This window comes from Seriola aureovittata, chromosome 9 (genome assembly GCF_021018895.1).
Source record: "Seriola aureovittata isolate HTS-2021-v1 ecotype China chromosome 9, ASM2101889v1, whole genome shotgun sequence".
Lineage (NCBI taxonomy): Eukaryota > Metazoa > Chordata > Actinopteri > Carangiformes > Carangidae > Seriola > Seriola aureovittata.
The window spans coordinates 5,359,615-5,387,381 of record NC_079372.1 but is presented as its reverse complement, the minus strand read 5'-3'; the positions used below and the strand labels follow the sequence as shown (position 1 = coordinate 5,387,381).

General features: G+C 39.8%; 1 protein-coding gene across 2 annotated transcripts; it reads left to right on the top strand.

Moving 5' to 3' along the window:
* The first annotated feature begins 824 nt into the window (after positions 1-824).
* On the top strand, positions 825-27,672 carry LOC130174345 (dihydropyridine-sensitive L-type skeletal muscle calcium channel subunit alpha-1-like). 2 transcript variants are annotated; one of them, XM_056384066.1, is made up of 45 exons: positions 825-1,202; positions 2,782-2,887; positions 5,053-5,192; positions 5,428-5,561; positions 5,713-5,865; positions 5,954-6,159; positions 6,319-6,422; positions 6,521-6,666; positions 6,743-6,824; positions 7,014-7,174; positions 7,270-7,495; positions 7,596-7,803; positions 7,938-8,058; positions 8,169-8,283; positions 8,377-8,476; positions 8,601-8,670; positions 9,077-9,209; positions 9,325-9,454; positions 9,548-9,607; positions 10,132-10,238; positions 10,364-10,451; positions 11,273-11,380; positions 11,504-11,556; positions 11,642-11,788; positions 12,060-12,261; positions 12,339-12,497; positions 13,619-13,729; positions 13,818-13,901; positions 14,585-14,632; positions 15,219-15,245; positions 15,365-15,490; positions 15,589-15,654; positions 15,740-15,831; positions 15,920-16,079; positions 16,232-16,359; positions 16,489-16,585; positions 17,067-17,169; positions 17,271-17,372; positions 17,468-17,601; positions 17,977-18,102; positions 18,651-18,859; positions 18,948-19,012; positions 19,798-19,841; positions 19,933-20,007; positions 26,025-27,672. In XM_056384066.1, the coding sequence occupies exons 1-45, from the start codon at positions 1,018-1,020 to the stop codon at positions 26,334-26,336; spliced, it is 5,553 nt and encodes a 1,850-aa protein (XP_056240041.1). In that variant the 5' UTR covers positions 825-1,017; the 3' UTR covers positions 26,337-27,672. The 2 variants fall into 2 exon arrangements, with proteins under 2 accessions (XP_056240041.1, XP_056240040.1); XM_056384065.1 differs by having other exon boundaries at positions 9,325-9,607.
* Positions 27,673-27,767: the final 95 nt, after the last annotated feature.

Genomic DNA, 27,767 nt, shown 5'->3' with positions numbered 1-27,767 from the left:
CTAATTTCCATAGGGCTGGGGGATAATTTATTGACTTTGATTTAAATTGTGTCATGATGATATATTTTGTGCTACCGTTTAAAAAAAAAAAATATATATATATATATATATAAGGATATAAGTAAAAAATACTTGCACTAATATCATGTTTTTGATTTCAACCTTAAATTCCTTGCACGAAGGATTTAAATGGAGAAACCCGCGGACATGTAAACACTGTGGGGAAAGTTCGGGATTCTGAGGCACATCATCTCAAGTAGTCTCTTAATCGTTTCTTGCTCTTGGTGTGTTGCTTTCATCCAACACTTTTTCTTATAGAGTCTAAACACTGTGCTCCACCTGCACAATGTCACACTGCAGGCAGAAACATCCACCAGTCTTTTCCCCTCCTCTCTACTCACTGTTTTTTTGGGGGTTTTTTTCACAGATTAGGGTTGAGCATCAGTGTCTATCAACAGAGCAGCTCAGTATGTTTTGAAAGGAAGGGCAGGTTCATGGGGCTGCTGGGGATATTCTGCTACTGCAAGACCCCCCCCCCCCAAAACTGTTTCTCCCCGCCTTTGTGCTCTCATCTGCCACTGCCCCAACCCCCCTTGATCCCATCTACTCCCTTCTTCCACCTTCTAACCCCCCCCACACCCCCCACCCCACCCTCTTAACCATCCCCAAGCATGGCCTGTCAGTGGTTCAGAGTCTAAATTTAAACTACAGCAGGGCCAACTGCTCCTACAGCCACTCTGGGCTCCTGTTATTTTTCCCTGCCTAAGCGGGGGGGATTTTTCTGTCAGAGGCCCTCAGCCAGGAGGAGAGGCCTGTGGCTCTGTGTGAGGGAGAAGGGCTCAGAGGGAGAAGAGAAGAGGGGGAGAGAGGTCGGTGGAGGAGTGCTCACAGGATTGGCAGGTCAGGAACCCAGGGGCCTTCACAACAGGGAGTTATAGTGTGCCGCAGTTTGGGACTATACAGTGACAGGACTCATTTCTCGTGGACTGGGAGCTCTTCTCAGGTAGAGGCACCAAGATGGCGGCCAACGGCGAGGCGGCCAAGCCGGTCATCATGAATGAAGAGGAGCTGAAGAGGAAGCAAAGGGAGAAGCTGAAGAAGCTACAGGCCACGGGGGGTAACCCTCGACCCGCGAGATCCCTCTTCTTCTTCACCCTCAAGAACCCCTTCCGCAAGGCCTGCATCAATATCGTAGAGTGGAAGTATCCTTTATACACACACACACACACACACACACTGACGTCTACAGTATACATACACAACACACAGACAACTGTTGTAGTAGACACCGGCTTAAACATATGCGGTTTAAACATTACATGCTTATCAAGTCTTGCTTAAAGAAAGGTAATTAAAGGTAATTTTCACTTGTGAACACACAGTATTTAAGAGCCTCAGGGTATTACACAGTTATTACAGCATGTAGTGCTGTGGTTAAGAACACTGACAGCTAGAGTATACAGAAATTATGTGTCTGCATGGCAGTGAATTATCAGCCATGTAGTCCACCTGCGATGAGTCTGGCAAAGCCAAGTCTCTTTCAAATCTGTGTTAAGGCAATCCCTGAAGTGTTAAGACTTTTGTTATGTATCTGGCCGCCCTGTGTCAAAGTCAAGTTTGTAGCCCTCGTATTTTCACCTGGAGAGCTTCTCTGCTTATCTATTTATATCAGACTTATGAGAATAATTAATGAAGCTGTCTCCTTAGCGTCCTGACTGGCTGACATTCTGCTTTTAATGTGGAAATAGTGGCTCTACAATGCCGGCCGCACTCTGTTAGTTCTGACACTTTAACACAAGGCAGGCTGCTGAGTGATGTTATGGCCCCTATAGGGGATTTCCTGCTTTTAGCCTGATGGCCATTCCTGGATAATAGATGTTTTCCATCCAAAATAGAATGAGTTGATCACATCTATTCCAGTGGCAATATCCTTATGTTAACATTTTAAATATATTATATGGACTCATGGAGTTTAACAACGAATGTCTATTTCAAAACATCATTATGGTTTAAATGGCTATGATTTTTCTGAACATGTATGTATTGAACTGTATCTCCATATGCTCAACCGGGTCATGAGTTTTTTTACTGCAGCAGTTTAATCACATTGGCATGTGATCCTGTAACACAGGACAGGTGCTGTAATTAGATCAAAATGACAGAAATTGAATTAAACTCCTCAAGTACTACTTACAGTACTTTCAAAAATTACTGCTCACAGGCGTGAGAATCAACAAATACCTCATAGAATAACCAAAGAGTTTTATTCCTGATGAGTAGACTGAGTTTAAATGGTTTGGTCATATTCTTGGGCTCTGCAGCTGTCCCGCGGCATCACAGAGAGACATGATGCTGACCTGGCAGGGGAATTCTCTGAGAGAGCCCCCTATGGATGGGAATGAAGCAGCACAGCAGACAAGATTACATTAACTGTGACCGCTTTACTGGTTACCCGATGGGTCGGTTTAGGGATGATGTTTCACGCAGCATTTAGAGGCCAACACTTCAGTGTTAGTAGTGCTGCAGCGTTGTTTGTCATATTTTGTTACGTTACGCCGCAGAAAGTACAGAACGAGTCACACAGATAAAGAAATGGACCATTTATTTTCTAAAAATGTTTCTTACATCTCCATTATCGCTCACATATTATCACCACGAGTTGTTCCATGTAAAATGTATCCGTTTTGTAGTATTTCCTTCTGGTGGTAACTGGGATTTTACCAGTCCACTTCATGTATTGTATTGTCACATATTGTCATGATCCTGAGCTTCTCCATTCAGAACCTTTGAGATCATCATTCTATTGACCATCTTTGCAAACTGTGTTGCTCTGGCTGTGTTCCTGCCCATGCCTGAAGAAGACAGTAACAACACAAACTTGAGCTTGGTGAGTATGAGTATGATCCTTACAGCCTTTTCTTTGATGTAAGTCTCAGGACTCTAAGAGGAAAGTTGTCTCTGATTTCTGAGGGATCCAGTATTTTGCCATGACCAGATGATAACTGCGCAGCTGTGCTCAACAATTTAATGTGTTTGAGTGCTTTAGTCAGGTTGCTGTTCCAGCTGGTCATTGGTCTGAGAGCCAAGTTCCATTTAAATGCCTCCAGACACAACTCAGTTCTTTATTTGGAGTCCCATGTGTCTCTGCACAGCAATATGTCATCAAACAAATGTGCTATTGGTTTCTCCTTCAACTCTAATCAGTTTATCCCTCTCTGATCAAATGGATAAAAGCTACATAATACAAAGATGTGCAGTAATGTGTCATAATGCCAGTGTTTGTTTTGAGACACACATGCAGTACACAATCCTTTAAAACTGAGCTCATTATATCTGGGTTGATGGCTCACATGACATTTTATTTAAGTATTCTGCCAGTAAAATTGAAGTAGCTTAAACAAAGGTTTCATGACTCCTCACACTCTAGATGACTCCATTGTGTGAACTAGCTGGTGGAAGGTTTGACACCTGGAAGCTGCAGGTGTGTGTCCAGGCGTTATTATGTTTGAGGCTCATAGGTGTGTGTTTATACTGTGTGGATAATGCATTACGTGTCGGAAGGTGAACAACCGGTGGAACCTATCTGTGAGCAAAAGATAAATGTGTGCTCCACAGTGTATTACATGTCTTGCCAGTGTCTCGATATTTGACGTCGTATCGACACAGGTGTTGTGTGTATTGGGGAGGCTTGTTGTGTGAGTCTTGATGTGTGGATCACTATCTCTGAGAGACCTCGCATCCAGTGCAAATGTCAACATATAGCACCTGTAGCCAGCCATCACGTATTAAAATAATAATAAACTCCACACAACGCTGGGTTGAAGCTTGTTGGTACGCAACCAACTGACCTACACCCCGGCCAAATTCATCAAGTCATCAGGTATCTGAACCTAAAACTGACCCCATCTTTTTTCTTTGCTCTGGCCTGCTTGCCAAATCCCTCTTACCTCTCAGTGTGCCGATGTAAGAAGAGCTAGTCAACCCCCCCCCCCCCCTTCTCTGTTAGAAGTAGGTCGGCACAGATGGCGTCACCCCACTGATGCAGGTGGATACAGGAGAGGCCGCAAATGTTACCGCACTCTGTACTGTGCTCCTAAGATATGATGGTTTGTAAATACGCAGAAGCACAGCTCTACTTGTTGCTCCGCTTGATATCATTTGAATTACAAAATTTCTTATGTTTATAAATGTGTTATTGTTAATGTATGCAGGGTTGGCCTTGGAGGTTCTTATTGATCAGGGGCTCCGGGGCTGCTGCCGGTTGGTTCAGCCGAACATAATTGACCCGATTTGTGTAAAAGGATCAAAGGGAAATAGACAGCATATCATATAAAATGTATTGTTTACCTCAAATTAACTCTCCTGATTTCCTTTTAAACTCTATACTGTTCTCATGTTATCCCTTCCTCTCCTACAACATTTGTATTTACATCAACAATGAAGCAGAAAAGTAAAAAAAAAAAAAAAAAAAATGTATCTAATAATGACAATTTAATTGCTTTTTTAAGCGAATGTGTTGTGCGCTGGTAGACAAATAATTCTACTCCGACATGTAGAGGACATGTTAAAGCGCCAGAGGGAAACCTCGCTCGCTTCTGTGTCCGTCTGCTGTGTGTCCTCGAAAGTATCAACACTGACGAAAAAGACACAGAAACAGGCCAGATCTGCAAACAGATGCTTTTATTCAATTAGCCTGACATTTATCTGTTTACCCCCACTGAAAGCGTTTAATTTTCTACAAACTGTTGGCTTTGTGTTACACCCTCTCCTCCTCAGAGCTCTGACTTGATAAATTGTTGCTAAAATTGTTTCATTCACCACTGACTCATGGTCCACCCATCTGTTTAAACCTTCTGGGGTCATGTTTAATTTAGCTAAAAGGCTACCAAAGCTATTGAGTTCATCTAGCACCAGCAACATCTATTGCTATTCTCCTCAGCAGGTGCTTAAAGGCCAAAGTTGTCATTAACTCCAATCATTGCATATTTTACTGGAGAATTGAACCTGCAGGCTGTGAAATGTAATTTCCTGGTTTGTGTTTGTCTTTTGCAGGAGAGTCTGGAGTACATCTTCCTAATAATCTTCACGTTAGAGTGCTTTCTGAAGATAGTGGCGTATGGGCTTGTTTTCCATGAAGGCGCCTATTTACGGAACTGTTGGAACATATTGGACTTTGTCATCGTCTTCATGGGGTAAAATGAGCTGTGTGCTGCAGGTGGATATCTCCACTGCCAAAGGCCACTGCTTTTCTTGATCACTGTAACTGCCTTTGACAAAGCTGAAAATGTAATATCTGGTCAAAATTGGAATATTGAATACTGTCGACGTAGACATGCTCAGTTTAGTTCTCAAAAAAAACTTAATATAAGTCATCAAAGCTACAGTTTTGTGGGAGTAGGTGCTTACATCATCTTTTTTTTCCTACAGCCTTGTCACCTTTGTTATGGATACGGTCCATAAGATATCTGGTGTGCCAATGGAGAAGGGTGGGGGGTTTGACATGAAGGCACTGAGAGCCTTCAGAGTGCTACGACCCCTTCGCCTCGTCTCTGGAGTCCCCAGTAAGAGCCACACGTACCGCAGAAAGACCCTGTTGCCGTGTTATACTGTTCAATCCATTTGAAGGAACTGTATATCTGTATTCTGTAACAGACTCTATTGAGATTCTTTTATACAGTATTGTGATGTTCTGATTTTACCCCCCACCTTCAGGCCTGCAGGTGGTGATGAACTCCATCCTCAAGGCCATGCTGCCTCTGCTGCACATCGCCCTGCTGGTCTTCTTACTGGTCACCATCTACGCCATCATGGGACTGGAGCTCTTCAAGTGCAAAATGCATAAGACCTGCTATTACACTGACACAAGTATGTGTGAAAGGAACAATCAGGCAGAGTTTCAGTTGTGCTTCTGTATTATGTTATGTTATATTTTTCTCTGTTCTTTGGCCCACAGATATCTATGCTACAGCAGAGGGCGAGCTGCCTGCTCCCTGTGCTCAGGCTGGTAACGGACGCCGTTGCATCATCAACGGCTCTGAGTGTCGGCCAGGCTGGGAAGGTCCCAACAATGGCATTACCCACTTCGATAACATCGGCTTTGCCATGCTGACTGTGTATCAGTGTATCACCATGGAGGGGTGGACCAAAGTGCTCTACTGGGTCAGTGACCGCTGGAACATTGTCTCTCTTCTTTCTCATTCTCACTGTCGGGGGAATTTGTGTTCTAACCACAAGCACCTCAACACTTCAGGTGTTTATTGTCCAAAGCATGCCCTAACAGAGTAAGCTGTTTGTGGCTGACGCAGAGTTGTCTTTCAGATTAATGATGCCATGGGAAATGAGTGGCCCTGGCTCTACTTTGTTCCCCTCATTCTGCTGGGCTCCTTCTTTGTGCTCAATCTGGTCCTGGGTGTGCTCAGTGGGTAAGACTACTTTTATCTGTGGTTATTTCTACTTTCTTCATCTCTGCTTCTCAACACAAATAAGCTATAAACCATCACATTTCTTCTTTTGCTTTCAGAGAGTTTACCAAAGAGAGAGAGAAGGCGAGGTCACGTGGAGAGTTTCAGAAGTTGCGAGAGCGTCAGCAGCTGGACGAAGACCTCCATGGCTACATGGAGTGGATCACTCACGCTGAAGTCCTGGATGCCGACCGAGAGGGCAAAGGTAAGTGGCGCAGACCGCCTCGGCACTCATCCCATGTAGAGATACTGTTGAATTCCAACTGTTATTCTCTTGTCAGGATTGCTGCCTTTGACCAGTGGAGATTCTGACACAGACAGCCTGTATGACCTGGAAGGCAAGAGTCAAATCGTCTTCTACTAGTGAGTCTGCTTTTTTGTAAATCTGTAAACGTGCACCTGCAATAGCCACAGCAGCTTCGTACAGTAAACTAGAGTTTTTTTGTTTTTGCGTGTGTGTGTGTGTGTGTGTGTGTGTGTGTGTGTGTGTGTGTGTGTGTGTGTGTGTGTGTGTGTGTGTGTGTGTGTGTGTGTGTGTGTGTGTGTGTTTAGCCGTCTGGCCCGTCGCTGGAATCGCTTCTTCAGGATGAAGTGCCTGGTTTATGTGAAAACCAAAAGCTTTTACTGGGCTGTGATGTTCCTCGTTCTCCTCAACACCTTGACCATAGCAACAGAGCATCACCACCAGCCTGACTGGCTCACTTCCCTACAAGGTTGGTGATTAATATATATTTATGTGAATATTTATTCAAACATATTCTCTCCCTCCTAGCTTCATCCATTCGTCTCTCTCCTCTTATCTCAACAGATGTTGCCAGTCGTGTACTGCTGGTGCTGTTTGTCATTGAGATGTTTGTGAAGATGTATGCTCTCGGTCCTAGAGCATATTTCATGTCTCTGTTTAACCGCTTTGACTTCTTTGTGGTGCTATGCGGTATCCTGGAGATGATCATGCTGTCTGCGGGAGCCGTGGCTCCTCTGGGTTTCTCTGTACTCAGGTGTATTCGGCTGCTGAGGATCCTCAAAGTCACAAAGTAAGCCCAGTCCCCTCAAATGATTATGTTGCATCAAATTTAAAACAGTTTTAGTGTTATTCATTGTCATTTAACACCTCTTATCTCAACTGCTTTGCAGGTACTGGACCTCTCTAAGTAATCTTGTGGCCTCCCTCCTCAACTCTGTCCGCTCCATCGCCTCCCTGCTCCTCCTTCTCTTCCTCTTCATCGTCATCTTCTCGCTCCTCGGCATGCAGGTTTTTGGGGGGAAATTTAACTTTCCCGACCACAGACCCAGACGCAGTAACTTTGACAACTTCCCTCAGGCCCTCATCAGTGTATTTCAGGTGAGGCTATCACTGATTCTGCACATTTTATAAAACTCTGCTCTGATTTTGTTAAGCCTAGCTTGACTGATTTTTATGATTCATAGTTTGCAATGAAAAATCATTGTCTGCTTTTGAACTGTTGACTGTCTCAGATCCTAACAGGAGAGGACTGGACCAGCATCATGTATAACGGCATTATGGCTCATGGAGGGCCTGATTTCCCCGGCATCCTAGTCGCCATCTACTTTATCATCCTCTTTGTCTGTGGAAACTGTATCCTTCACATGCACTCACAATTTCCTGTGACATTTAGAAATTGAATACATAACAATAATGCTAACAAAAATCCCAAGATTTTGTTTTCCTGAGCTCAGTGCAATTAGATATCCTCCTCAATGTCTTCTTGGCCATCGCCGTCGACAACCTGGCAGAGGCGGAGAGTCTGACTTCAGCTCAGAAAGAAAAGGCAGAAGAGAAGTTGAGAAGGAAGCTGCTAAGGTGAATAAAATAAGATAAAACCTGGGTGAGATGATTTATTATGTCTACTCATAGCTCAACTTTATTCCATTCCTTTCCCTGCTTGCCCTCCAGGTCCAAAATGCCTGACAAGACTGATGAGGAGAGGGAGAGGATAGCTAAGAAACTGGCAGAGCAGAGGGCCAAGATGGAGGGAATTCCCACCACAGCCAAGGTTAGTGTTGTCTCTGGTGTCATATCACATGTTTACTCTTTAGACTGATAATAAAAAGCTATACAGTAAGAAGTAAGAATATATACATATGCATTTATATATACATATGCATGTTTGTTTCCAGCTTAAAGTTGATGAGTTTGAGTCCAATGTCAATGAAGTGAAAGATCCGTTCCCACCTGCCGACTTTCCAGGTAATACAAACTTTTATTGCATCTTGAACCCTTTTTCTCAGCGATGCAGTTGTAGCAGAAGGAGTTCACTGATTGCGGGAATTCGTATTCATTACACTGGCTGTTTACCAGTGCTGCTGTCTTGGCTATGTTACAGTATAAGTATAGTAACCCCTCATTATTATTAGACTCAGCCAATTCCCTGAGCGGAGTTTAAAGCAGTCTAAAGTCAGGCTATTTTCACACTACTCTGGTGACTACCATATAAAGCCTACTACGTGATTCAGTAGAGGCAGTATAACAAGTATAGATTTCCTTCTTTTTTTTTTCAAAACCAATCTTTGTTTTTCTCTCTTTCTTCTCTGTGACACTGTAACATGAATACCATGAATAAGCAGATGTGCCATTGCTTTCTTCCACATGCTAGGTGATGACGAGGAGGAAGAGCCTGAAATCCCGATCAGCCCTCGGCCCAGACCAATGGCCGACCTGCAGCTGAAGGAAGAAGCGGTTCCATTGCCTGAAGCCAGCTCCTTCTTCATCTTTGGCCCTCAGAACAAGTCAGAATCTGACTGTCCTCGTCCATAATAGCAACCTGAAAATATATGTAATATTATGATAAATGGTATGTGTGTGTCTGTGTGTGTTTACATTTGGCTACTTACTGGTATCCAGGTTCCGAAAGCTGTGCTACAAGATCATCAATGCTTCGTCCTTCACCAACTTAATCCTCCTGTTCATCCTGCTCTCCTCCATCTCCCTGGCAGCTGAGGACCCCATCGATCCCAAGTCCTACAGAAACCAGGTGACAATCAGGTCTAGCACCGCACGATGTACAGTAACTGCTGAGATGAGGCAAAATCTGAAAACAACCCTGCTGTCTGTGTCCTTCCTCCAGATCCTGGCCTATGCTGACATTGTCTTTACAACTGTGTTCACCATTGAGATTGTACTAAAGGTAAATTCAACTGGAAGTTGTGTGCATGAATTTATTATATGAATTTCCATTAGGAGATAAATAAAGTATCTATCTATCTATCTGTCTGTCTGTCTGTCTGTCTGTCTGTCTGTCTATTTGTCTGTCTATCTGTGTATTTAGTATACTGTATGTCTAATTTGGGTAGTCAAGAAACCAAATAACAGGTAATGGTCATTTTTTCAATATTTTACGTGTTGTTTTTGGCAATTTTGTGCCAAAAATCACACAAAAAAAAACCCATCTCAGCCTCCTTCCCCATTCAATGTTGCTCTTGGCAGAGAAATAATTGTCTGAAATCACATTAAGAATATCACAGTCTACTAAAATATTGCAAGCCTTGCATGTTTCTACAATAATAGCAGCTAGTTGCCCTGCTGAATTTCAAACACTAAATTCAATGATCTGAATGTCAGTACTGGTGGGAAGCAAGTTCATTTTTGACATTTAATACAGCACATTTTTTCTTCTGTTTGTGTTTCTTCTGTGATGTATCTGACCGGCAGATGACAGTGTATGGAGCGTTTATGCACAAAGGCTCCTTCTGCCGTAACTCCTTCAACATCCTGGATCTGATTGTGGTCGGAGTCTCCCTGCTTTCTATGGGAATGGAGTGAGTTGGGATTGCTACATTAGATATGGAATAATCCCATCGTTATTTTTCTTAACCTACATTATACTTTTTAGTATTCCCATACATGCATATCAAGACTGCTTTTTGCCCTGTCTTATATTCAGATCCAGTGCCATCTCTGTGGTGAAGATTCTCAGGGTGTTGAGGGTGCTGAGGCCTCTTAGGGCCATCAACAGAGCGAAAGGGTTAAAGGTGCAACACATTCATAGATAATTCCACTGGGGAAATGTCTATGTTTATGTGGAAGAAGTATTCTGATCCTTTAATTGAATATTACGTATATAACAATGAGGAAATACATTACAAGTGAAAGTCCTGCATTCAGAATCTCACTCAAGTACAAGTACAAAATTATTATCAGCAAAATGAGTTTAAAGTACAAAAGGTTTAAGAACTTGTTCTACAAAGAAATGGCCCATGCCATTGATATATTATTTCATCATTATTATATATATTATTTTATAGTATATAGTATATATAGTATGGTCAAGTATACCAGTCAAGTATACCAGTAGGTCAAGTATACCTACTTTAGATGCAGTCAGGTGGATCCTAACCTAGATAAATAGGACAGGTCATGAGATATTGGAAATATGTGAAATATTGGATACTTTTACATCTTTGGACCTCAAAATATTAGGTAAACGAAACCTTCTGATGAGTTTAACAATACAATACATAGACATCTGAAATGTGACAAGGGGCTCCAAATATATGCACTGCTTTTTCTTAAAGGGTCACAAGCCAAAAAGATTAGGAAACACTAGTTTTATCTCTAACGATGCTTTATATTTTGTAGGCTCACCAAATGTTTTTTAATGTAAAATCCTCAGCTGTAGTGCAGTGTAGTAAAACAAGTAAGTATTTGTCTGAAATGTTGCATAGAGTGGAAGTATAAAGTAGCAGAACTAACTGAGTAATTGTATTTGTTTACCCACCACGGATATGTTTCCACAAACCTGCACCCTACTGGACTCAGTATGAAGTGGTCATTGCTTTGTCTTTGTTTGCAGCATGTGGTCCAGTGTGTGTTCGTGGCCATCAAAACCATCGGCAACATCGTCCTGGTCACCATGCTGCTGAATTTCATGTTTGCCTGTATAGGAGTGCAACTCTTTAAGGTGGGTTTTGACACCACACGTAGTATGATATTGTTAAGGTTGTATTTCCAGACTAATGAACTGTAAGTACAGAGGCCTCGCTGCGTGTGTATTAAAAGAGTCGCTAATTCTTTTCCCTCGCAGGGTAAATTCTACAGCTGCACAGACGTGTCCAAACTGACTGGGGAGGAATGCCAGTAGGTCAAGCATCTTTCGGATATGAATCATTTATCAAAACCCTAAAGCTATTTCAGACTGACCATTCACTGTGTCTGCTCTCAGGGGATCCTTCCTGAAGCACATGGAGAATTCCCTACAAAACACCGTGGTGGCCAAGAGAGAATGGCTCAACAGTGACTTCAACTTTGACAATGTGCTCTATGGCATGCTGGCTCTCTTCACTGTTTCCACATTTGAGGGCTGGCCAAAGTAAGCACAGCATAAATTTTGATTTGACAAATTGTGTCTTCAACGGGATTGTTTTGATTGAGTTAGAAGACAGAATATTGTATTACGTGGATATTGAGCTGAAGGTAATTCCATTGTCTGGAGCCAGGGATTGTAAAAGAAGCAATATATTCTTTTCAATCCAATGAATTATAAATTTCATCTACACAGATTACCCTTATTGTATCTCTGATCTTTGATCTTTGCCCAACTCCTTCCCCTCCTCTCTAAACATCATTCCGTGTGCCCCCAGACTCTTATACAGAGCCATCGATTCAGATGAAGAGGACATGGGTCCTGTCTTCAACAACCGTGTGGACGTGTCCATCTTCTTCATCATCTACATCATCCTCATTGCGTTCTTCATGATGAACATCTTTGTGGGCTTTGTCATCGTCACTTTCCAGGAGCAGGGCGAGCAGGAGTATCAGGACTGTGAGCTGGACAAGAACCAGGTACCTGAGAGAAGAAGCTGTGGACAGTGAGAGAGTATAGATATAGAGTGGCTAATTACTTTCTTTCCTCCCTTCAGCGTCAGTGTGTGCAGTACGCCCTGAAGGCTCGTCCTCTGAGATGCTACATCCCCAAAAACCCCTACCAGTACAGGGTCTGGTACATTGTCACCTCCTCCTACTTTGAGTACCTCATGTTCTTCCTCATTATGCTCAACACCTTGTGTCTGGGGATGCAGGTATGTAAATCAAGGTCATAGTGCAATCTAAAAGCACTGATCGTATTGAGGCTGCAGACAAACAATATTCAGTGTCAGTGTGTACTCAGTATCTTTAGATGTGGGTGTAAGCATTTTTTTATGCAAGATGACAAGTGTTCAGTGTTTTTTTACAGCATTTAATTAATGAAAATGTGAAAGTTTGACGCAGTATTTAAAATATGGGACTCTGCAGCTTTCCAGCAAATCCCAGTCTAATTAATTTTGAGAGGAATCAGGAGCAGATTAGTAAAGAGTTTCTTTGTCAGTTAATTTACAAAACCTTAATGTGCATGCAAACGATGATTTGGATTTTTCATATGACTAAGGTCGAAGAGGACTGCACGATGCAACACTCTGAGTAAATGAATTTTTAACATTTCTTTATTTAAGTTTCATCACAGGCCTGATTTATTTATATTTAAAGGCTAATCCTTACTTGCGTCGGTTTTTGGCCATTATTTCTATGGGTTATGATGACACGGTACACACTAAGTTAATTGTGACTTAATAAGCTGATGATGGCCAAAGCTATGACCCAAATAAGACCCAAGTAATACATGGGACTAATCAATTAAAGGCACAGAAACATATTTTCTCAATCAGCTTCTTACTTTGAGGGATGGGATCCCGCATGACGTTAGAACCATTGTGGTTATTTTACATGAAAGATTTCTGTATTTCTTTTTTTTTTCTGTCCGTGCTTTTCTCACTGGTTTAAAGTGGGCGGGGCTCAGTTGGAAAAATATGATGTCACAAATATCTATGTACCAATCAGAATTTAGCAACATCTTAAGCAGAATCTGATGACAGAGTGACATGAATACCAAATCTGTTCACACAGATCTGATGAAGCAGATGAGCTGAGGTTATGAGTGTTAAACACTGAATAAATAAAACCTAAATATGTTTTTTTTTAACTTCAATGTTGCTTGTTTTGTTGTGAATATTTAATGTGATACAGTGTATTAGTCAGTGTATTAGCTAATGTCAGCCAGTGATATGTAATAATCGTCACTAAAACTAAAGTCTGTAATAATACTATGTCAAGCTAATAGCTGCTGCATGTTGAGATTCATTTTTTTGCTTTTGCTTTTGAACAGCACTGTAACCAGTCGGACCATGTGACCAAGCTGTCAGACATGCTGAACTTGATCTTCACCGTGCTCTTCACCGTGGAAATGATTCTCAAGCTCATGGCCTTCAAAGCGAGGGTAAACACTCGAACGTCTCTTGTTCAAATGGTTACCCACTCAGTCTGGTGGTCCCACTGTCTCATCGGTGCTTTACCTCTCTGTACAGGGCTACTTTGGAGACCCCTGGAACGTCTTTGATTTCATTATCGTCATTGGCAGCGTTGTTGATGTCATCTTGAGTGAAGTCGATGTGAGTACGGATAACAACAGCGCAGCACTTTTTAATCCACTCTAATGAATTCCACAGATATCAGATTCTCACTGCAGGCTCTGTGTATATGAAAATCCCTTGTGTTGTCGTAATGAGACATTCCCATGAATGTATTTATTCAATGCTCTGACCCAGAAGCATATAATCGTGGCCCAAAAGCTGATTGGTGCCAGCAGAACTAGCTCACAGGACATGGTCAGTACTGTTGTTGGCCATTTTTACCTCACCCCCTCCACTCTCACCCTCTTCAGTGCCTTATGCAGCCTCAGATGCACTGCCATTTCCATCACAAAACCACCAAAACTTTCCATTGTTCCCACACTTATTCATTATAATGTGTTCAGTGATCTGATGTTTTATATGTCACATTTGCGCACGTAAAAAAGAGCACAATATCAATGAAGGGTTTTAGTGTTACGGTATGTGATAATGCTACACAAACACTGTGTTTCCTCTGGCTAGTCACAGTTTTCTCTTGTCATTGTTGCACTGCATCATACTCATCTTTTTCAAACACAATTCAGTTTTCCCCATCCAAAATGTATTTGATGTCTTCTCTTCCTCTTATTCCTCATCTGCTTTCTCCTCATTTCTTTCTTATCCCCATCAACCCCTCCATCCTCCCCCACGCACCTCACTCCTCATCTGTCTATCCTCCACAGACCGCCCTGGCCTCCAGTGGAGGACTGTACTGTCTTCATGGCTGTGCTGTAAATATCTGATCTGCACTGCACTGCACTGCTGCATGAGCCTTGCTGTGTGAGCACTCCACCGTGTTCTCCACTAAACTGTAGTGCTACTGTACTGAACCGTGTGCAGCTCAAACTACTGGCGAAACATCTGCGTTTCTACTGCTTGTCTCATCTTACACAGCAAATGTAAATTAAGACCTCAAGCTATTTGCTATATTGTGTTACAGTATTGCTCATGCTGTCTACACAAACAGGGCTACATCTCAACACTATATATAATCACAGCAAGTATTAATGGTGGCTGAAATGACTGAAAGCTGTTAATATTTTTGACAGAATAGCGTGTGTATTTGTTTATTTCGCATGAGTTACAAGCTACAGCTTCTTCTTCTAGTTTTCAGCAACTAAGACCCGGAGGCTTTGTAACTCATCACAGGTGGAAATATCGTCTCTAATATTAACCCTATTTTGAGATTGTACATCATTCCTTAATAATGTTTAACAGTTGATAAATGCTATGTCTGCTATGTGCCTCTCATTAATAATATTATAACTTCTATCATATATCACTACAGTATGTAATCTCTCTATCTACTCTGTGCAGGAGACAAATCCTATGCAAGCAATTGCGGTAAGTCTAAACGCTCCTAAATATTTAAACTCTATTATTATGCAATATTTAAACTTTTTTTTCTGTTGTTTTTAGATTTTTCTGTTTCCTCAAATGCTCTGTTTCCCCTTTGTCCACAGGCCTCTGAAAATGCCTCCGTTTCCATCACGTTCTTCCGACTCTTCCGTGTCATGCGTCTGGTCAAACTGCTGAACCGTTCGGAGGGCATCCGTAACCTGCTGTGGACGTTCATCAAGTCCTTCCAGGTCGGTCACACTGGTCATCATCATCATCTTCATCTTTCTTTCCATTCTCCACCTGTAACACACTTTTAATAACCTGACTGTTTGCTTTGTGTCTACAGGCTCTCCCTCACGTAGCCCTGCTCATCGTGATGCTCTTCTTTATCTACGCTGTCATCGGGATGCAGGTACAGTCTTCAGTATTTATTTTCTGGATGGAAAGAAGTTAAAAACATCTGTAGATTTCTAACTGGGACTGTGACAACCTTTCAGATCTTTGGAAAGGTAGCCTTAGTGGACGGCACTCAAATCAACCGCAACAACAACTTCCAGACATTCCCTCAGGCTGTTCTGATGTTATTCCGGTGAGTCTGTGGGCCGGGACACGGTTCAAAGCTCATTGTTTGCAGGATTAAAGATCTCACTGTATTTGGTGTGCATTCATGCATCCAGATGTGCTACTGGTGAGGCGTGGCAGGAGGTCATGATGGCTTCGATGTACGGAAAGAAGTGTGACCCCAAGTCTGACTTCCTGCCAGGAGAGGAGCACACCTGTGGGTCCAACTTTGCTGTCTTCTACTTCCTCAGCTTCTACTGTCTCTGCGCCTTCCTGGTGAGAAGCAGCCATAAAGTGCTAACAGTTACCTTTGAGCCGGTGTCATATTTTAGCCATTATCATATGATGAGAAAGAAAGTCTGTTCTCTCTTCCCAGAAATGTTGAACCAGTATAAAATATAAATGTGTTTTATTCCTTCCTACTTCAGATCCTCAACCTGTTTGTAGCTGTCATCATGGACAACTTTGACTACCTGACCCGGGATTGGTCTCTCCTCGGCCCCCATCATCTGGATGAGTTTAAGAAGATCTGGGCTGAATATGACCCTGAAGCCACGTAAGCCTGAACTCCAATTAACATCCAGAATCCCGCTCTCATTTTTTTTTTTTTGATATGTTCAGTTAACCCCTGTGAGGAGGAGGCGTGTGCCACTTCAGAGTATAACATGTCTCATGGGTCTAACAGGGGGAGAATTAAACATCTGGATGTGGTGACGCTGCTGCGACGCATCCAGCCTCCGCTGGGCTTCGGCAAGTTCTGTCCTCATCGTGCTGCGTGTAAGGTACATACAATCATAAACAGGGTCGAAAACCAAATGGCTCTCTGCATATACCGTCAGATAGTTTGGTAATAGTAGTAATCAGTAGTAATCTGATAGTAAGAGTTTGGCAGGAGTTCATGACTGTTGAATAATATTAACAATATAATACAATTTGCAGATGACAGACATTGTAGTAAAGGAACATACAAAGACACAATACACAAAGGAGACAGACCATAATATATTGAATATCCCATATAAAACTTAGTATATGTGTGTAACTCATACGTAGTATCTCCCACCTATCAAGGCCCTCCCTGCTTCTCCTCTTCTCCATCCCCAAGCCTTCCTCCCCTCTCCTAAAATAATATTAATACATAATGATGATGAGGATGATAATGATGAATACATTAAATTAAGTCCAAAATAATAAAAGGAGAAAATACCATAAAAGTCTCTAAACTTGAAGTGTTCTGTTGTTCTCTCGGTTTCCCGCCTTCAGCGTTTGGTTGGTATGAACATGCCTCTCAACAGCGACGGCACCGTCACCTTCAATGCCACCCTGTTCTCTCTGGTCAGGACTGCTCTCAAGATCAAAACAGAAGGTACAATGCATCAGTGCCTGTGATATACAGTTCAGATACAATATATGATTTTCCTCCAACTTGATGTGCAAACTATAATTGCATGTAATTGTTCTGAATAGGTAACTTTGAGCAGGCCAATGAGGAGCTGAGAGCCATTATAAAGAAAATCTGGAAACGCACCAGTATGAAACTGCTAGACCAGGTCATCCCCCCGATAGGAGGTGAGTCTGAATAAATATAATTAGCTACATTTCACCTTTACAAAGTCATCCGGTATCTCTCACACTGATTGCACTCTGCACTTGTCTGATTGTAGATGATGAGGTGACCGTGGGGAAATTCTACGCCACCTTCCTGCTTCAGGACCATTTACGCAAATTCTTGAAGACTCAGGAGGAGTACTACGGCTACCGGCCCTCGAAGAAAAACGCCTCAGGCCCGGAGATCCAGGTAAGCAGTCAGTACGGGGTCAACATCATATTGTTAGTGTAACATCTAAAATGTTAGACAGGAAATTACTGCATAATAAGTGACCGGTTTCTGATCACTCTCAAATACTCAGAGAGAGATGATAGCGAGTAACATGCTATGAAAAAAGGTTAATGCATATGGTCTGGTGATGAATGAATGAAATATTGTATCAGCAAGTTTTTATGCACTTCACTGTTACCGATGCACTTATCTTACCGTGCAGCCCTGCTTATATTTCACCTCTTCCTGTTCTTACACCAGCACTCAACTTCATCTTTTCTCTTCTTCCTATCCTGGGAAGTACAGTGCTATGTGCCCCACTCTTCACTTCTCCACATCTATCCATTTTTCTAGGCGGGTCTGAGGAGTATAGAGGAAGAGGCCGCTCCAGAGATGCACAGGGCCATTTCAGGAGACCTGCAGACTGAGGACGAGATGGACAGAGCGATGGAGGAGGCTGGAGAAGAGAGAATTTACCAGGTGAAAAGCATTTTCTGTAATGAAGTGCAGTGCTTTCTTTACGGGGAAGACGTTTAGTCATGATCAGCTACATTTTTGATTGATAACAAGATCTTATATGCGTGAAGAAAGTTCAAAAGTGCTGGCAGTTATTTAGAGTTCCTGAAAATGGGCGTTATCAACACATGAATGCAGATTCAGATTCAGATTCAGACAACTTTATTTATCCCAAGAAGGACAATTCCTTCAAAACTCACAGGCAAAGTAGTTATATGTCACAAAATAGTTCTATTTCACAATACCATTTAGGCTGTTCTTATCCTGTACGGACATCCCATTGAACCGGCAAATGAATGAGAAAGTTAGAAGACTTTCATGAAAGATTGATAATAAATACAGTAGCGTCACAGACATGAAAGGAGTTCAGCTTCCACAGCAAGTGAGCAGAGACACGTGCTGCATTGTCCTGATTCTGCCTTATGATGATATAGATGGGAGTGAGTTCTCTATTTGATTAACCCTTTGCACTAATATGGGATTACACCTGCATGTGCTTGGTTTTTACACAGCGTACTCACGGCCTGTTCGGCGACCGGGTGGACTCGTTCTCCGCTGAGCCCGCCAACGCTCAGTCCTCACATATGACCAACCAGCGGCCCCTCAAGTTCTCTGAGAGCCAGCCCGAGTCCCCGCCCAACTCCGCCACCTTGTTGCCCACTACCGAATTTTTCCCCACAACCACACCGAAGAGCAACACTAACAACAACGCCTTCGCAGAGTGAGCACCATACACACTCCCATCTACCATGACGACACATGCTCAGGGTGAATACATCTGATGGCCGGTCATTTTTGTTGTCTTTCAGATTTTCATATGAAAGAGAAGGGAGTCCTGAAGAGTTTTACAATCCTAGTGAGGACGCAGAGCCAGGTATGTCCAGCGGTCTGCTAAAGAAACTGGGTTCCAGTGAAGAACCCGCAGGCCCTTCACAGGCCACAAGATGCTCGGAAATTGCCCACAGAATTCTGAAAATTATACACGAATAGTCTTTACATACCAGGAGGGACGTTTGTTTTTCTCAATCTGCACCTGTTCCTGTCTTACAAGAAAAACACAAAGACACACAAATTAAAGACATGCATGCCTCTCCCTGTATCCCCACATTCACTTAAATACACATGTAGACAAGCTCACATATACACACACCATCTATATATAGTAGTTAGCTTGGTATTTTATTTTAGGGCTGCTATAGCTATTTTAAAGTATTTTCAGATAATGAAAAATCTTCACTTGATTATAACACATTTTCTAATGTTGTAGAGCCAGTGCCTGTGTTATATGCCTGCTGTGATATTTGTGGGATTAAGAAATATCTTTTGCCTTGTGCTATAAATTGAACATGGGCCAAAATGTCACATTCAAGTTCAGCAAATAGTGTTCGGATAAAATCTGGCAAATGAGTAAAATGCACGTAGATTTAAGAGACGGGAGATAATGCCTTCAAATTACTTGTTTGTCCAACCATGAGTCTAAAAGCCAAAGATAATCAGTTTACTGTCATGAGACAAAGGGAAGAGGCAGATCTTCAAAACCGAGAACCTAGTTGTTTAATTAACTCATTTTCTGTCAATTGAGAAATCTTTTCAGCTGCAGGTTTCTCTAGATAACTTTTCATTAAAATACGTTTATTTTTCCTTTTTCACCTTGTTAAGACAACAGGCGCTGGAGCTTCACAGTGAAAACAGGCAAAACGCAGGTAATATTTTATTGAAGGGTGACTCATCCAGTGTACATGGTGACGAGCAGCTCATGTAGACAGTATATGAACGCATACCTCTTCTTTGCAGTTCCCTTATGATCCTAACTATGGTGACAGCCAGAGCCAGAGCTCCCACACTGCAGCTGATCAGCTCGTTCAGGAGGTAAGAGAGGAAGCATCTCTGACTGCCGTCCTCTTTTGTCAAATAATAACTGCTGACCACCTATTAGCAGCTAATGTCTCGATCCACTGTCACATCTGGCATCGGTAGGTGATAAGAAACATAACCTTCTTTTCAGCACTGGCCTTGACACAAACTGAGGCTCGTCATGGATTGAGCATTTAAAAAGTAAAGGCAGTTAAGGTCAAGGTTGAACTTCTTTGGAAGCCAGTACATTTTCATGAGTGCAAGAGCAGAAACGTCACACACCTACTTGACAAATCACTGTAAAAAAGAATCCTTAAGGTTTTTCTGTCAGGATTTCATAGTCTAATGAGAGTAAGTGCCACAAGCTGTAGCTTCTATAACTCTTCAGTCTGTTGAATTTTTTGTTCCATTACTTTTATTTTACTGTTGGGAGTTTTTGTCATCTCTTCTTTCTCATTTGTTTCTATTATCAGAAATCAGATTTGTTTAAATGTATAAACCAAAGCTGAGCTGTGAAGTGTAATAGAAATACTATTATATCTGAATCATATTTCAGGGTGGATTTTTCCTGAAAGTGTCTTTGAGAAAGACACTAACTGCTCCAGGGCATTTGTTACTTAGCTGAGTCTATGTTCCTTCCTCTGCAGGGTTCAATAAAATATCAAATCATTGTTAACACGTCATGTCATCCATTAAAATGCTGCATGACAATATGAAACTAGAAAATTCCACAGAAATTTTGAGTGTCACGGGGGCTACTGCCGGGATGAGTACATGATTTATTTCCAGTGTTCAAAAGTCACCCTGATCATATTCTGGTTTTGAGAAATGTCTTGATATAAAAGACTCTGATATAAAACAATGTCACATCCCTCCATCATGTATTATGTGGGAAATATCTCATATTCTGTCTTGTTTTTTTTAATAAAACAAGAGGCAACATGTCTTCAAACTGGCATTTAAAGGGTTAAAATCCTGAAAACTAATAATCATTTGGTAGGTTTGAGCAGAACTGAAGTGGTTTAAGAGATTTATGCAAAAAAAGCAGAAAAGAATATTGATATATGATAATTTTATAGCATTTTCTTTGTGTGTCCAGAGGGTACAAAATGTGTTACCAGTGTATAATAGACCTGTAACAGTAACTGACATTAGATTTTAAAAATATGTAAAAAAAGACACTTTCTTGCAGAAATCCATACCTTCAGCTGTAACACAGCCAAAATGATCAGCAAATCAAAAAAGAAAAGTAAAGAAAATGTCCTAAAAAGGACAGAGGGACCCCTGAGGGTTAATAAATCCCATGACGTTTTTTGAAATTTTTATGCTCTACTAGAATATGATTTTTTTGGCATTTTTATGCCTTATTATACTATGATGGTTTTTTTTAATTTTATGCCATACAATACTATGACGTTTTTTGAAATTTTTATGCTCTACTATAATATGTATTTTTTTGGCATTTTTATGCCTTAGTATACTATGACGTTTTTTGCCATTTTTATGCTCTACTATAATATGTATTTTTTTTTGGCATTTTTATGCCTTACTATACTGTGACGTTTTGTGCCTGATTATACAATGACGTTTTTTTGTCATTTTTATGCCTTAGTATACTATGACATTTTTTGAAATTTTATGCCATACTATACTAAGACGTTTTTTTCCATTTTAATGCCTTAGTATACTATGACATTTTTTTTTAATTTTATGCCATACTATACTATGTATTTTTTTGGCATTTTTATGCCTTACTATACTGTGACGTTTTGTGCCTGACTATACTATGACGTTTTTTGCCATTTTTATGCCGTATTATACTATGACGTTTTTTGCCATTTTTATGCCTACTATACTATGTATTTTTTTGGCATTTTTTATGCCTTACTATACTGTGACGTTTTGTGCCTTAGTATACTATGACATTTTTTGAAATTTTATGCCATACTATACTATGACGTTTTTTGCCATTTTTATGCTCTACTATAAATATGACTTTTTTTGGCATTTTTATGCCTTACTATACTGTGATGTTTTGTGCCTGACTATTTTTTTTGTCATTTTTATGCATTAGTATACTATAACATTTTTTGAAATTTTATGCCATACTATACTATGACGTTTTTTGCCATTTTTATGCTCTACTAGAATATGACTTTTTTTGGCATTTTTATGCCTTACTATACTGTGACATTTTGTGCCTGACTATACTATGATGTTTTTTGCCATTTTTATGCTCTACTATAATATGACTTTTTTTGGCATTTTTATGCCTTACTATACTATGACGTTTTTTGCCATTTTTATGCTCTACTAGAATATGACTTTTTTTGGCATTTTTATGCCTTACTATACTGTGACGTTTTGTGCCTGACTATACTATGACGTTTTTTGCCATTTTTAAGCCTTATTATACTATGACGTTTTTTGAAATTTTATGCCATACTATACTATGACGTTTTTTGCCATTTTTATGCTCTACTAGAATATGACTTTTTTTGGCATTTTTATGCCTTACTATACTATTACGTTTTTTGCCATTTTTATGCTCTACTATAATATGTATTTTTTTTTTGGCATTTTTATGCCTTACTATACTGTGACGTTTTGTGCCTGATTATACAATGACGTTTTTTTGTCATTTTTATGCCTTAGTATACTATGACATTTTTTGAAATTTTATGCCATACTATACTATGTATTTTTTTGCCATTTTTATGCCTTACTATACTGTGACGTTTTGTACCTGACTATACTATGACGTTTTTTGCCATTTTTATGCCGTATTATACTATGGCGTTTTTTGCCATTTTTATGCTCTACTATAATATGTTTTTTTTTGGCATTTTTTATGCCTTACTATACTGTGACGTTTTGTGCCTTAGTATACTCTGACATTTTTTGAAATTTTATGCCATACTATACTAAGACGTTTTTTTCCATTTTAATGCCTTAGTATACTATGACATTTTTTTTTAATTTTATGCCATACTATAATATGTATTTTTTGGCATTTTTTATGCCTTAGTATACTATGACATTTTTTGAAATTTTATGCCATACTATACTAAGACGTTTTTTTCCATTTTAATGCCTTAGTATACTATGACATTTTTTTTTAATTTTATGCCATACTATAATATGTATTTTTTTGGCATTTTTTATGCCATACTATACTGTGACGTTTTTTGCCATTTTTAAGCCTTATTATACTATGACATTTTTTGAAATTTTATGCCATACTATACTATGACGTTTTTTGCCATTTTTATGCTCTACTAGAATATGACTTTTTTTGGCATTTTTATGCCTTACTATACTGTCACGTTTTGTGCCTGACTATTTTTTTTGTCATTTTTATGCATTAGTATACTATAACATTTTTTGAAATTTTATGCCATACTATACTATGACGTTTTTTGCCATTTTTATGCTCTACTAGAATATGACTTTTTTTGGCATTTTTATGCCTTACTATACTGTGACGTTTTGTGCCTGACTATACTATGACGTTTTTTGCCATTTTTAAGCCTTATTATACTATGACGTTTTTTGAAATTTTATGCCTTATTATACTATGACATTTTTTGAAATTTTATGCCATACTATACTATGACGTTTTTTGCCATTTTTATGCTCTACTATAATATGTATTTTTTTTTGGCATTTTTATGCCTTACTATACTGTGACGTTTTGTGCCTGATTATACAATGACGTTTTTTTGTCATTTTTATGCCTTAGTATACTATGACATTTTTTGAAATTTTATGCCATACTATACTATTACGTTTTTTGCCATTTTTAAGCCTTATTATACTATGACATTTTTTAAAATTTTATGCCATACTATACTATGACGTTTTTTGCCATTTTTATGCTCTACTAGAATATGACTTTTTTTGGCATTTTTATGCCTTACTATACTGTGACGTTTTGTGCCTGACTATACTATGATGTTTTTTGCCATTTTTATGCCTTAGTATACTATGACATTTTTTGAAATTTTATGCCATACTATACTATGACGTTTTTTGCCATTTTTATGCTCTACTAGAATATGACTTTTTTTGCCATTTTTATGCCTTACTATACTGTGACGTTTTGTGCCTGACTATACTATGACGTTTTTTGCCATTTTTATGCTCTACTATAATATGTATTTTTTTTTGGCATTTTTATGCCTTACTATACTGTGACGTTTTGTGCCTGATTATACAATGACGTTTTTTTGTCATTTTTATGCCTTAGTATACTATGACATTTTTTGAAATTTTATGCCATACTATACTATGACGTTTTTTGCCATTTTAATGCCTTAGTATACTATGACATTTTTTTTTAATTTTATGCCATACTATACTATGTATTTTTTTGGCATTTTTATGCCTTACTATACTGTGACGTTTTGTGCCTGACTATACTATGACGTTTTTTGCCATTTTTATGCCGTATTATACTATGGCGTTTTTTGCCATTTTTATGCTCTTCTATAATATGTTTTTTTTTGGCATTTTTTATGCCTTACTATACTGTGACGTTTTGTGCCTTAGTATACTATGACATTTTTTGAAATTTTATGCCATACTATACTATGACGTTTTTTGCCATTTTTATGCTCTACTATAATATGTTTTTTTTTTGGCATTTTTATGCCTTACTATACTGTGACGTTTTGTGCCTGATTATACAATGACGTTTTTTTGTCATTTTTATGCCTTAGTATACTATGACATTTTTTTAAATTTTATGCCATACTATACTATGACGTTTTTTGCCATTTTTATGCTCTACTAGAATATGAATTTTTTTGGCATTTTTATGCCTTACTATACTGTGACGTTTTGTGCCTGACTATACTATGACGTTTTTTGCCATTTTTAAGCCTTATTATACTATGACGTTTTTTGAAATTTTAAGCCTTATTATACTATGACGTTTTTTGAAATTTTATGCCGTACTATACTATGACGTTTTTTGCCATTTTTATGCTCTACTATAATATGTATTTTTTTTTGGCATTTTTATGCCTTACTATACTGTGACGTTTTGTGCCTGATTATACAATGACGTTTTTTTGTCATTTTTATACCTTAGTATACTATGACATTTTTTGAAATTTTATGCCAAACTATACTATTACGTTTTTTGCCATTTTTAAGCCTTATTATACTATGACATTTTTTGAAATTTTATGCCATACTATACTATGACGTTTTTTGCCATTTTTATGCTCTACTATAATATGTATTTTTTTGGCATTTTTATGCCTTACTATACTGTGACGTTTTGTGCCTGACTATACTATGACGTTTTTTGCCATTTTTATGCCTTAGTATACTATGAAATTTTTTGAAATTTTATGCCATACTATACTATGACGTTTTTTGCCATTTTTATGCTCTACTAGAATATGACTTTTTTTGGCATTTTTATGCCTTACTATACTGTGACATTTTGTGCCTGACTATACTATGATGTTTTTTGCCATTTTTATGCCTTAGTATACTATGAAATTTTTTGAAATTTTATGCCATACTATACTAAGACGTTTTTTGCCATTTTAATGCCTTAGTATACTATGACATTTTTTTTTAATTTTATGCCATACTATACTATGTATTTTTTTGGCATTTTTATGCCTTACTATACTGTGACGTTTTGTGCCTGACTATACTATGACGTTTTTTGCCATTTTTATGCCATACTATACTATGACGTTTTTTGCCATTTTTATGCTCTACTAGAATATGACTTTTTTTGGCATTTTTATGCCTTACTATACTGTGACGTTTTGTGCCTGACTATACTATGACGTTTTTTGCCATTTTTATGCTCTACTAGAATATGACTTTTTTCCGCCCCGAGGCACTCCTCTCAGCTATTGTAGCTGTAGGGGAGTGCCTCGGAGCTGAGCACCCGTGCCACTAATAAGCAGAAGCTGTGGGATTATGGCTGTTGCTTTATCAGTAATAGTGATATGAAAATGTTGCTGTATGTAAGCACCAACACTGCATCTTTTTCTGTCTTCCAGGCTCTAGTAGAAGGCGGTCTAGCCTCCCTGGCCAGAGATGCAGGCTTTGTGTCTGCGACTAAGAAGGAGATGGCTGATGCCATGCACATCCCCATCGCTCAGATGGAGGGCATGGCGCAGGGCATCCTCAACGAACGCTCCGGCAGCCGCACCTCCATCAAAAAGAGACGTCCCATCCCTGTCCCTCCTTCTGTCCCATCTGCGGCCGCACAGGAAACAGTCCAGCCGGATCCGGCTGTGAGGAGAAAGAGACGTCCAATTCCCATGATTCCCTCCATACAGGGGGTGACTGAGGCCGACTCCAAAGTTTAAAGGCTGTCACTTGAGTCTACGTGGTTATCATGTGGTTTTTTACTCCTGCAGGTGGCTCCACCTCACCTCACTTTACCAAGCTCGTTCCCCGGTGACAATCTGTATCTACAAGCCTGGCTCAAGGCCTAAAGGCACGTTAGCTCAGGTTTGATATATTGTCCAGTGTGGTTGAAACTTAACCGAGGAGAAACAATATTTCTGATGGTGAAACATCTTCTTAATCTTCAGACTTATTGAAACTAATAAAAACACCAATTTATCTCAGAGTGAACAGATTGACGCACTCCTTTCTTTGTAGCGTTTTTGAGGTTATCCATTCCATAGGCTCATAGGACAACCATGTGAGCGGACTGAGTGTCTTGCTGAAAGCCTCAAAGAGGGAGGCAGGAAGTGACGGGTGACTAGAAATGTCTGACGTGACTCAGTGAATACAGTGAGCAGGCAGCCGTCTTTATCGAGCTGCAGTTCAGTGAGGATGACGACTGACGACTGAAGTGTGCGCGTCCAGGCCCAGAAAGGTTCAACTGAGTATTCAGTTCACACTCTTCAAAGGGCCCTGGTGCCAACAATGCAAGTTGAAGCATTTTTTTTGTTGTTGTTGTGAGAGCAGTGTCCTCTGATCCATTTGGACTTGCTGTCTTTTACTCTTTTATTACTGAGGTTTGACGTTTCCTCCTGTTCACAACTGCTCTTGTAAGCAGTTGGTTTCAGCAGATTTTTAAGAGGAAACATTTTTTATTATTATTTTTATTTGGGACATAGAGGTACATTTCATCTATAAAATAATTACCCAAAGATTTAGCTGTATTAAAGTTTTTGTTAAATTTAGGCCATACTGTAGTCAAGCAGTGCATGTGATTGTTTTCACTTTAAGCCACTGCTGCTACAGGTTTTCTGTGTTTTTCATCTACATGAACATGTCACACTTTTTAGTTGGGGGCAGTTAGTTTGACCCGTACAGAGAATGTATCTTCAGCATACCTGGAGTATGGTGGATTTAGCTTGAAAGCTCACCAAGGCTTATTATATAATTTTATTCATAATTGCATGGGCATAATTAATTGCACTTGTTTCATGTTTTGTGCCTTAATGCAAACATGACAGGCCTTCCAGAGGACTGTTCTTTTCTCGTTTACATTGTCCTCTGATCAGCCTGTGTTTTGCGGTCGTACATTACATAATTTTTCAAAGTTTTGGAGACGCCGGCCGTTTGAGTGAACCTTATAGCTCAACTTCTGACCTTAATTCTCCTTCACTTCTGGATCTGTGCCAATATGGTTGATGTTTTCACATTGGTGTTTTCACCATTGGTAAAAGAAATAAATCATCAAAAACATTCATTTCTGTGTTAGTTTTCTTTCTGCAAACAAACCAAAAAGAGACATCTGACAACGCAGACGGGTGAGTTCGCTCCAGGAAACAATCAATAGT